The 12487-nt window shown below is 34.3% G+C and overlaps 1 protein-coding gene across 1 annotated transcript; it reads right to left on the bottom strand.

Annotated features, from left to right (window-relative positions):
• Window positions 1-671: 671 nt before the first annotated feature.
• On the bottom strand, window positions 672-2456 carry LOC114721689 (uncharacterized). The gene is made up of 3 exons (XM_028907537.1): window positions 1947-2456; window positions 1143-1757; window positions 672-935 (listed from the first exon to the last, which is right to left on the bottom strand). Exons 1-3 carry the CDS (start codon window positions 2454-2456, stop codon window positions 672-674), a joined length of 1389 nt encoding a protein of 462 aa, XP_028763370.1.
• Between the last annotated feature and the right edge of the window lie 10031 nt (window positions 2457-12487).

The raw sequence follows: 12487 nt of genomic DNA, 5'->3' as shown, positions 1-12487 counted from the left end.
ATACTACATGGCCTAAGAACTTCACTTCTCTAAGCCAGAACTCGCACTTGCTTAACTTAGCATATAACTGAATCCCTCAATATTCGCCATGCAATGTAAAGATGCTCTCCGGTGTTCTTCCTCATTCTTGGATATTAGGATATCATCTATAACACCACAATAAACTTATCCAAGTACGGCCTAAAGATCCGGTTCATAGTCCATAAACACCGCTGGAGCATTCGTCAAAACCAAAGGCATTACTAGGAACTCGTAATGTCCGTATCTCGTACGAAAGGCCGTCTTCGGGATGTCCTCCTGCTCTAACTCTTAATTGATGATATCCCGACCTTAAGTCAATCTTAGAAAACACCGCTGACCCCATTAATTGATCTAGCAAGTCATCAATCCTAGGCAAAGGATATTTGTTCTTGATAGTCACTTTGTTCAACTACCGGTAATCTATACACAATCTCAAGCTCCCATCCTTCTTCCTCACAAACAGTACTGGTGATCCCCACGGTGAGACACTTGGTCTAATAAATCCTTTTTCAAGTAACTCTTCGATTTGCTTTTTCGCTCTGCTATTCAGAAGGTGACATTCTGTACGTGCTTTAGAAATTGGCGCTGTCCTTGGTACTAGCTCAATGGAGAATTCAACTTCCCTTTCAGGAGGTAAACCGGACACTTCCTCAGTGAACACCCTCAGGAAACTCCTTTACTACCCTCGATTTGTCTATACCAACTTCTTTATCCGTACTAACGGAAAAGAAAACAGCATACGCCTGACAACCCTTCTCAATACACTTAGTCGCTTGAGTAGCAGATAACCACAAACGACCATTAATAGCCTCAACTATCGTAGTGCACAAAGGAAGAGTTACTATCTTCCTTTTACAATCCAGAATGGCATTATTTGCTGATAGCCAATCCATACCAATAATCACATCAATACCCTTGAGGGGTAGACAAATCAAATCAATCACAGACTCACGATTCTCAAATTTAAGCACAAGACTTAAACACGCCTGTGTGGTTAACACAGTGGCTCCCGCTGGAGTTGACACTTTCAACATGTAAGACAAATCATGCATTGGAAATTTAAACTTTTGAGCACATTCCGCAGCAATAAAAGAATGAGTGGCACCAGAATCAAACAATACAGGTATATCATGTCCTTGAAGAGAGACAGTACCTCTAATCAGATTAGGAGACATACCAGCTTCCTCTCTAGTCAAAGCAAAAACTCTCCCGGGCACCGTGGATCTGAAACTAGGAGTCTGCTGCAGTGTCTCTGGACAATTGCGAGCTATATGTCCGAACTTATGGCATCGGTAGCATTCCCAACACTGTCCTGGGTGATTTCTCCCACATCTCATGCAAGGACCACTAACACCTGGTGTAGACTTGGCAAGCTCATGGTGGACACTCCGATCTCCTGCTATACGGCTCCCCTGAGGCTGTCTCCTTTGCATAAAGCCTCCACGGGCTGAATTCTTCTGATTCTGGCTCTTGCCTCTGCTTGAGTTACCCGAGCTCCCATAACTATAGCTATTCTTTTTATTGATTCCTCCTATTGGCCTCATAAAACTGGAGAATCTGCCCTGGTTATCCCGACGTCGGCTCTCCTCTACCTCTCGGGTTCTGCGAGCTGTCATCCTGAGTTTCGTGCAAGCATCCTCGAAACTCTTAAACTCATATAAGGCCATTTGCTGCTTCAACTCTGGCCTCGCCCGTTCTATCAATTGTCGGGCCATCCACTCTGGGTTATCATTATGCTGCAGATAGGTAACATGCTTAGAGAGGTCAATATACTTGGCAATAAACTCATCCTCATGTATGTTCTCTTGTCGAAGAGCATAAAAAGCTGTTTCTTTTTCTTGTCTCATGGCTGGGGGAAAGTAGTGATCAAAGAACATTTGTTTGAATTCGTTCCAAGTAATCCCCGAGTCATCTATGCCGCTTACGCTCCTCCACCACCTCTTAGCTCGGTCCCTCAGTAAAACTACCGCTGCTTGTACCCTTTGGTAGGTATTACAGCCACAGGCTTTAAATATTGTCTCCATATCATCGATCCAAGCCTCAGCTTTGTCAGGATCCATACCCCCATCAAAAGTCTTTGGGTGATGCCGCTCTATATCCTTCCATACGCTTTTAAGGTTCACTGCTTCTTCTTTTCCTGGTTGCCTTTGTGAACTACTCTCTTCTCTGGTTCCTTCAATAGAACCCCTGTGGGTGACAGAATTTCTCACAGATGGTCCAGGAAGCCCACTCCCTTCAAACTCTTCCACAGCTTTCTTGACTCTCAAATCTTCCTCCATCTTCCTTACTCTCTCATCTACCACCGTAACTACCACTTCCTTTAACTGTTGCAGTAAAGTCTCCTGGTTAAACTGCAGAGGATTCGGTGGTTGATTAGGTGGGTTTGTGGATTCATCCCCACCCTGATCAGTTTGTCGGGATCGTGTCCGTACCATCCTCCCCACCTAAGGATGGAACCCACCAAAAGAAACACAAAGTAAGGACAAACACAGACACAAAGTAACAGGAAAGGTTATGTGAGATTATTATATATTGCCACTAAATGCAATGTAATGCAACTCAGTTCACAGAATCTTTGGCTCTGATACCAAATTGTGACAACTGCTCTTTCAAAACCATTTTAGATTAAATCCAACAATTTATTTGAATGATTAACCATGATAGAAAAGAAGAAACCTTAAAATTTTAAAATCGCTATCATGGTTAAAAGAAATAAACTTATATTACGAGCCACATCAATCGTTCACTTGGGCCTTGGACTTTCAAAGTCCAGAAATATCATTCAACCGTTAGCCCAAACCAAACTTACACTTTCAAACACACGAACTGATAAAACATTTTAATATAAGTCATAGAGCCCATTAGTCAAAAATCAACACTATCAAATCAGTGTAATACGCAAAGTCTAAAATGTCTCGGACCTCCTCACGGCCCTATCATACCAGATAGTAGTAATTAAAAGTATTATTTTACATCATGATAGTAGATGAGCCCTATGTGGCAATATATAACAAGTCAACACATAGAACAAAAGCAGGGAGGCTATACAAGCTATAACAGCACACTATGCCTCCGGAGCCTTCCCTGATGGGCCACCACCTGAACTATCGCCTGAAAATGTTAAACCACGGGGTGAGACAAATGCCTCAGTAACCAACTTTCCAACTCATCATACATACTAACATGTGCTCGTGAGGTGTCAAGTGGGACAGTTATAAATTCTCGAGAACTATAGATATATCCATAGAAATATAATTTCAATCATCCAAACCCTCACTATGGGGGCCAACACACAAGCCACATAAGTCTATCCCTCACTCTGGGGGATCAATCAACCATATGGGCCTATCCCTCACTTTGGGGGACGAATAAGAAGCCACAAAGGCCTATCCCTCACTATGGGGGACGAAAGAAGAAGCCAACCAATGTGCACCAATGGCGGCCTTACCACGTGGTAGGACAAGACTCAATCCAAAATCCAAATAACAACCAATCATTCACAATATAATAAAAATGCCTCAATCTTTTCTCAGTATAATCCATAAGATATAAATCATATATCTTTTCCAAACTTCTCAATCACCATTCCAAAAATCCCACAAGACAATTTTCATAACTCAAAAGATATAACATATCTACTCAAGTTTTAAATATCAAACATTATTCTAAAAATAGCAAAATACTCACAAACAACATATTAGCACATATAACAAGTGGAAAGTGGTTACCTCTCGCCAAAGCAATACTTAGGATTACCACAAGGTCAATCCTTTGCTCAACCAATAATTAATCTACACAATTAATATAACCACATATTAATATAAATTAATTAATTAATTAATTAAACTTCTCTATATTATTTAAATTTTTACTCTAAATTCCCGCAACTCTCATAACCCAAAAATTATTAAGTATTTTAGCAACAATTTAAAATTTCTAACAACCCCAAATTATTTATTTACCACCTCCAAATTATTTATTTTAATAAAAAGGATTTTCAACAATCTCCAAATATAAAATTATTATGTTATAAACTCTAAAAATCCTCATTTAAGTTTAAACCTCAAAATCAAACTATCAAAAATTCAATAATATTTCAATATTTATAAATAAATAATCTAATCAAAACTTTAATGGTATAACTACCATATATATATTTCCATAAATAATAAACTTTTTAGCTACAATAATTATTTTAAAACCTCCAGTCACCCAATAAATAAAATAAACCGATAAAAATCTTAATAATATGTTAAACACCTCAATTAAATTATTCAACTTAATTTTAATCGGTAAAATATGATATAAATCATATATCACATATTTTTCAACTAGAAAAATCCATTTAAGCACTAAAACCAACAAATGGACCAATCCAAACCGATTAAAAATCTCAATAATATATCAAACAATCCAAATAAATTATTTAACTTAAATTTAATCGGTAAAAATATAATATAAATCATATATAACAGGTTTTTCAACTAGAAAAATTTATTTAAATACTAAAACTAACAAATAGAGAAATCTAAACCGATTAAAATTAACAACTCATTAACTTCCAAATTTCTATAATCATCTTTTGTCAAAACTCAGTACTTAGATCATATATAAGTCTCAAAATTTTCTCTAATAACTACAGTAATAATGTAAATATGAAGTTTAAAATATACAGGAAATATTTATAAAGAAAGTTTGATAAAAAGAAGTAATTTTATGTACCTAAAATATCTGCAAAGCTTGCCCTCTCCTTCACCGGTATGCTCCTCTCTCTCAAGCACACTCCAACTCTCTTTCTCTCTTCTCCTCTTTCTCTCACGCATTCTCATCTGCCCCTTACTCGCTCTTTTATCTCCATCTTCCCAACTACCTTTTTCATTTTTTTCTTCTAGCATTAAATCCTTCTCCCCAAAGTCTTCATTCCTCCCATTTTTTCCACACGTCTCTCCCAAATTTCCACCGTAACATTTCAACTTTCCACCAAAAGTTGGTGGAAAGTTGACTCTATATATATATATATATTTTAAATTTTTTTTTTTAAAATAATAGGATATTACAATGACATAATTGAAGCAACTGAGAACTTTTATGAGAAATACTGCATAGGTTCAGGCGCATTTGGAAAAGTCTACAAGTTGGTATTACCAGGGCAGGATAAAGTATTTGCTATAAAAAAGTTCGCATATGAAGAAAATAGCTTAGACATTGAGAATATTAAAACTTTTAATAATGAGATCAAATCCATGATGGAAACTCGCCACTAAAACATTGTGAAGTTGTATGGATTCTGCTCACAAGGGTTGCACACATTTTTTTATTTATGAGTATATTGAAAGAGGGAGCTTATATGATATGCTTAGAAATGATAAAGAAGCATTAGAGTTGGGTTGGTCAAATAGGGTTCATATTATCAAGGGAGTAGCAGAGGCGTTATTATATATGCATCATAATTGTGATCCGGCCATTGTTCACAGAGATATATCAAGTAACAACATTTTGTTGTCTTCAAATCATAAAGCCAATGTCTCAGATTTTGGCACAGCAAGGTTCTTAAAGACTTATTCATCCATTTGGACAACATTTACTAGCACATATGGGTATGCTGCTCCAGGTGAGTCAATATGATTAATATAAATATATATGCTTCTTAGTTTATTTTGCAAATCATTATTTACTCCATGATGTGGTGTACTTTTTGCAAAGCTTGCATATACAATGGCAGTTAGTGAGAAAGTTTATGTATATAGCTTTGGTGTTTGGCTATGGAAGTGCTTATGGGAGAGCATCCTGGAGATTTAATATCACATATTCAAATAAATGGGATTGGTCATATCAGCTTGGAAGATATTTTAGACCCTCACTTATCATCAACAGGGCATCACAGTTTGAAGAAATTGGCTTTGATTTGGCATGTAGCTCTTTCATGCTTACAAATCAACCCTCAATCTCGACCAACCATGAGAAGCATTGCCAACATGATTGAACTAGAGACTATTCATTAGACCTGATTGACGTATGTTTGCTCAACCTTTCTACCTTTCAAAAACACACACATGTGTGTATACACATACATACTGCCTCCAGTCCTTAATATACAAAAACTAGTTAACTAATTTAGGTAAATTAAAAAAGTTTACTAAGTTATTCTTTTTTTTTTGGTAATAAATAGGTGTTATCTTAGTTTTTTTTGGGTAATAAATGGGTGTTTTTTTCTCTAGAATAATCTTCTTAATATTGTGTCTTTGCTAAAACTACTATTTGATATAACTTTTAACATGTACAACTACTACAAGAATTATTTTTAAAAAAAATTAGGTAAATATGTGAGACAAAATTGACTGAAGTATTATATTTAGGACCAAATTGAAAATTGTCACACCTTCATTTTAAACCCCATTATACATCCTTTAGAACCATTTGGAATCGTTACATGATGCTCAAAGTAGGTAAAAACCAAGATTTAAAATTTTGATTTCAGTTACTATTCATGTAACCCTTAAAAATCAAGTCAACTTTGAAAAATCATAACTAAATGTAGCAAAATTGGAACAAAGTGGTTCCAAGTCTCACACAAAGCTTATGAAATGTTCTACATAGGAAAAATTTCTCACAGATCAATGCTAGTTTCCACGCAATTATGTTCTGTTCATTTGGTAAATTCTGAAATTTCCAGTATTTTTATCCAACTTCGAAAGGGCATAAATTTTTCTACAAAATTCAAAATTTAATGATCTACCACTTGATTTAAAGCTAAAAATATGATCTATTAGTCTGCCAAATTTCAAATTCAGATTCGAACATTTGCTATTTATTTCGTGTGCACCAAGTTTGGTCCTTTTTAGTCAAAGGTTATCCCCTAATTACCTTTGTTTTGGCTCTTTCATAACCTTTTACCCATCCTTAATCATTTGGGGCTTAATACAAGCTTGAACATAAATTCTACTATGCTTTCATATATTTAAACATAGACATACATGCTTGGCTCCCCTTAGGAGCTATTATCCAACAAACATTTCCAGAGTCATAATATTACATAACAAGTTTCAAAATTTACACTAGGGTACATTAATTGTTCATTAGGTCTCCGAGCCAATTTCCTTGCCTTTTCCCTTGCTTGAACTCCCTCCTAGGTGGTGTTAAACATAAGAGTGAGATTTCAAAGAAATCCCAGTAGCACAGAATCACAATTATCATGCATTCCTGCAAACACTACGTGCAATGCTTTTGTGCATTTATCATGTTTATATGTTCATGCTTTTATGCCATGGAAAGTAAGCTATCATACACATATTCAATGGACACAATGCCAAGGCAACATACTTCAAACATTGCAATCAACATTTGCAATAAAGCTTAGTCACATCATGGCACACATTGCACACATACACATTAACACATCAATGTAAGCAAGGAAGCAATCAAATGTAATTCAATGCTACCTTTTGGGACTTGGTCCTTGATTTCCTTTAAGTTCAAGATATTTTCTTGAGGATTTGGCAAGGTACCTATCAAACCAACACCAATGCCAATCATTTAACAATTATTCAAACACATTCCCTATTACTTAAACATTAAACCCTTTTTCTTAGGACTTTTTGGCCTAATTGTTTTCCTTTTGATGTAGAATTCCTATATCAAGTCAAATTATACAAAATAAAATCCCTTCCTTAAGTTCTGGTCAAAACAGAAACGAATTTTTCCAAGGAAAATGTCAAAATTTCCAACTTTGATTTCTAATGCTTCCAAATTCAATTCCTCCATATTACCCTACACAAAAACGCCCAAGGAGTTCAATGGAAGCATCAAAACCATCAAAATCCAATCATAAGTCCATATATTCAAGATGGCTGAACACTTCCTCTTAGGTTCATAAATTTTCATATTTGATTCCAATGAATTTGAACACACTTCCTTAGCATAATCCTATGTACCATCACATTTTAAATCCATTGGAACCATTAAAACTTATTGAAACAATTCCTACCCTTGAGCTCTTGAGTTGGCTGAATTGAAAAGTCATAGTTCATAGGGTAATTTCTTCCATAACCCATTCAAAACCGCACCAAACATCAACAACACAACTCATACTCAATTTGCTATCCTTTCCTAGCACTTCCAACACAACAGAAATGAAACAGCACTTCCCCCTCAAATTAAGTCACGGTTTGATCATGGAAAAAGCATCAAATTAAAGCCTAAACATACCTCAAGGAGTCTTGGATTAAAGCTTGATGATTAACCTTGGATTGGAAGTGATTTGAAGAGTGTTTGGAAGCCAAGAAGAAAATTGTGCAGAACCTCCCCTCTATTGTCCCAATTCTGTCCAAATTTTGAGTGCCTTGTGGGGGTATTTATAGACCTCATTTGCTGCCCAAAAACCTGCCCTTGGGCAGCTATTTCTGCCCCAAAATAAGTACAAAGGTCGGCCAAAATGAAGAACAAATCCTAGCCACACATGTTTGACTCACTTTCCAAGAGAGTTTATCCAATGGTTGAAAATTTGCCCAGCACACAAGCCAGCTGTTCTGATCATGATGAGCACGAATTTGGGCCTTGTTGGATGATAAATAAATGTTAAAAACTGTTTAGGAAGCAATGGAATTGGTTAGGGTAATTTAAAAATTCATTCGGTTACATAATACCCGATTTCTTGCCCTCTACTAGGAAAAACAGCTAGGGGCTTCAAAAATTCTATTTCTTTTCATGATAATTCCCTATTTATTCCAAGAGTGTGATCTGGAAGTTTTGGGAATTTTGGAAGACCTACAGATATTTATTTCACATTTTCTCCAAAATCGGGTCCTTACCGATAGGAATTTAGAAATAAATTCCCCATAAATTATTTTCTGTATTTTCAATACTTGGAAAAAATTTTATAAATTCACATATATTCCTAGGGAGTGTATCCATATTTTTCCTTGTATTTTTGGAGTCCTTAGGTAATTAAAATAATTATATCACTTTAATTCCCCTTTATTTTTCCCTATTTTCCTAAAAATAATTATTTTTTTTGGGAATTTTCACCAAAATTTATTTTGCGCTATTCTCACTCCCAAAACATTATGTGTGACTCAAAAGCCTCTAATTCCACTTTTTTCTATTTTTAAGTAATTTTTGAAAACTTTTTCTAAAATTACCATTTTGCCCCTAGGGACCCGATAAAGTCGGTTTCGTCCCATTTTGGGTTTTCATGCTTTACTCATACCTTATGCTTATTAATCATATCTCATTTTGCACACTCCCATTACTAGGGTTCCAAATTTTGGGATGTTACAAAAATTATATTAAGGATCAGAAGTGGTATATACTACCATTGTGTGTGTCTGTTTTATGCATAGTTTTTTTTACACAATTTCTTCTATAAGCGTCTACAAATTTATGATGCACTAATTCATTCAAATTTTATGGTCAGGGAAATGCTAAAGCTTGAGACAACATCAATCATGGAATTCTGTACCAGTCACCATTGTTCTTTGCTTATAACAAGCTCACTGCATACATTTTGTTTTTGCCTTTATTGTAATGTTTTTCGTATAAATGAGTATCTTTGAATCTATTATCAAATTGAATGTTACAATAAATTATGAAATTTCAGTTTGGTGGCATTTGTCGTGTGTAATAGATACATATCAGTTTGAGTTTATTTGTCTTTTTTTTTGGGGGTTAGCTTTCATTTTCTTTTTGGAAGAAAAGACAAAATGCCATTAATAATGAAATAACGGTCTAAGTAAAATTAAACGAGATACAAAAAAAAAATTTAACTCTAATCTAGAAAATGAAGCTAGAGGAATACAAGATAAATTTATTGTTAGCTTTCTTGTATTGATAATGATGATGGTGTGTGTGTGTGTTAAAAAAATACTACTTGTAGCTCAAATGGCACAAGGAAATTATGAGTTTTATACCCTAAGTGACTAAAACACGAGTGTGCGTATGTCAGGCGCAGGGTTAAATTGTCTTAAAAAAATAAATATTACTATCTCCAGTCCTTAATAGAAGAGCTAGTTAGGAGTCAAATTTGGTTATAAATATAAGAACTCAATCTATTTTATCTCCCATGTTTTTTCAAGATATCCCTATTGGTTGGAAGGAGTTCTCACTAAGAGATAATATCTCATTTAATGCGTATGATTGAAGATGATAGTTTAAAGACACCAACATATATGACAAATAACTGATTTAGCTAATTTTCTTAATATCTTCAAATTAGTCATATCTAACTCATAAAAAGTCCTTAAAAAAAAGAGAACTAATATAAAGAGTCTTTGTTGGAACTTCTAAAAAGGGAAAAAAAACACTAAAAAATCTTGGAATATATAAAATTTCAATTTGAGTAATTAAAATCATATAATCCATGCAGAAGACCCAAACTTTAATGGGAGTTATGAAATGTGGGAAAAAAGATAAAAATACTCTCTTGTTGATAACAAGTTCACTACTATAAATAACAACTTAAGTATTGGATATAACAAGTTTACAATTGCAAATAACAATTACAAATTTCAAATGACAAGTATTACAAATAACAAATTTGTATTAGGAAATTATAAGTTTAGTACTTGTTTGCCGTCCAGTGTAAACTGCAAGTACAAGGTCACAAGTAGTATAAAAGTATCGTTTCCTTAGAAACTAAGGCTAGATAAGTTGGAAATCATTTGATTAGGTTTAGTGAAAAGATTTTCAAAAGGAAAGTGTAAAAAGAAAATGTTTTGAAAACAAAGATTAAAAAAGACAGTTTAAAAACTTGAATTCAAGACAAAGAAAGAGCTATGATTATTTCTCACTATTGTACTTCATAAAACTTGATTGAAGACCCCTCATTTAGTGTTTTAATGACAAAGTATGTTAGTTCAAAGTTCACAAACCGTTGATTAAGCTTTCTCAACTCAAAACCAAACTTTGCAATCTTAAACTTTCACAACCCACTACTACAAAGTAGGCCATTTACCTCCCCCATTAATGTCATTTTTGTTAGGGATCAAAGGACTGCAAATGAGAAAAATATATGGAAGAAAATGTCAATTTTCTTTGATTTTCCATATTAGTGTAATCTTAATGTGAGACGTAGTCTTGATGTGATGCATGTGAAAAAAAATGTGTGTTGTACCAAGAAAGACTAAGGACTAAATTAATACAAGACTAGACTTAGCTAAAATAGAAATACGAGTGCGCTTACATCCATAATTAAGAAAGGGTGGTAAAAGGGCTTATATAAAACCAGTGACTCACACATTGCCCAAAGTCAAGAAAACAAGCTTTTGTCGATGTTTGCACAGCACTAAGTTCCACAAGTGTACTCTTTTAATGTGAGAAGACTTGTTTCCATGGATGATTTGAACTTGATAGCATTGAAGTCTCATGATTATCATGTAATGATGCAACAACAATTACCAGTGGCTATTCAAGGCATTATAAAAAATGACGTGAGAAACACTATAACTAGATTGTGTATTTTTTCAATGCTATTTATAGCAAAGTCATTGACATTGACAAGTTGGATGAATTGGAAAACTAAGGTTATGTTATTTTGTCACAACTAGAGATACACTTTACTCCAGTATTTTTTGACATCATAGTGCATTTGATAATTCATTTAGCAAGAGACATAAGGCTTTGTGGCCCTATTTTTCTTAGGTGGATGTATCCATTCAAGAGATACATGAAAGTCTTAAAAGGATACTCTAAAAATTCTTATAGACTTGAGACATCAATTATTTGAGAGATATGTAGCTGAAAAAGCTATGGAGACATAGTCTCGACATGAAGAGGGAGAAAGTAGGGGAACATGAAGGCTTAAAGTGAAGAATATGTGTCGTGATGAAGTGTTACATGCACATTCATGCATCTTAAATAATAAAAAGAGTTTAAAAAATAGGTATCCAAAGAAAAGTGATATGTAGATTGCTACTGACCACAAGATATTTATAACATGGTTCAAAGAAAAGATATTAAACAAGACAAGTGTGTCTGAGACAATAATTTGGGGACCTCGTTTTGAGGCCACTACCTGGAATGGAAATAACATAAAATGGGTATTTATTCTACATAAAGGGTCAAGATGACAAAAGTATTATATATAATAGTAGAGTAATGGTGGTAGCTGAAATGATGCATTTCTTAAGTTTGAAAGATAAAAACCCTAAATTAGCATCTATGACTTATTATGGAGTGATTGAAGAGATACGAGAGGTAAATTACACGAAATTTAAAGTTCTTATTTTCAAATGTAAGAGGGTCAACAATAATGGTGTTGAAATAGATCAACAATTTGGATTTACCTTAGTTAACCTTCATAGAGTTGGTTATAAGGATAAAGCCTTTGTTTTAGCAAGCCAAGTGAAACAAGTATTTTATGTCAATGATCTAGCCAACAAAAAATTGTTGATTATACTTCAAAGTAAGAAATAAAAGGATGGTGATCCAACTTTGAATCTTGATGAAACTCTATCTTTCACTACAAATCTAT

The sequence above is a fragment of the Neltuma alba genome, unplaced genomic scaffold (genome assembly GCF_004799145.2).
Source record: "Neltuma alba isolate B1F8T4 unplaced genomic scaffold, ASM479914v2 tig00012057_pilon, whole genome shotgun sequence".
NCBI lineage: Eukaryota > Viridiplantae > Streptophyta > Magnoliopsida > Fabales > Fabaceae > Neltuma > Neltuma alba.
The sequence above is the reverse complement of the archived record's forward strand: the minus strand, read 5'-3'. Positions and strand labels throughout refer to the sequence as shown.

What these genes read in the sequence shown, in the direction of transcription:
- LOC114721689 (XM_028907537.1), bottom strand. Translation starts at nt 2,456, where the DNA reads ATGGTACGGACACGATCCCGACAAACTGATCAGGGTGGGGATGAATCC. An exon ending in CTAAGAGGTGGTGGAGGAGC is followed by an intron (nt 1,758 to 1,946) that starts GTAAGCGGCATA and finishes ACCTATCTGCAG; the next exon opens with CATAATGATAACCCAGAGTG. An exon ending in TTCAAGGACATGATATACCT is followed by an intron (nt 936 to 1,142) that starts GTATTGTTTGAT and finishes CTACCCCTCAAG; the next exon opens with GGTATTGATGTGATTATTGG.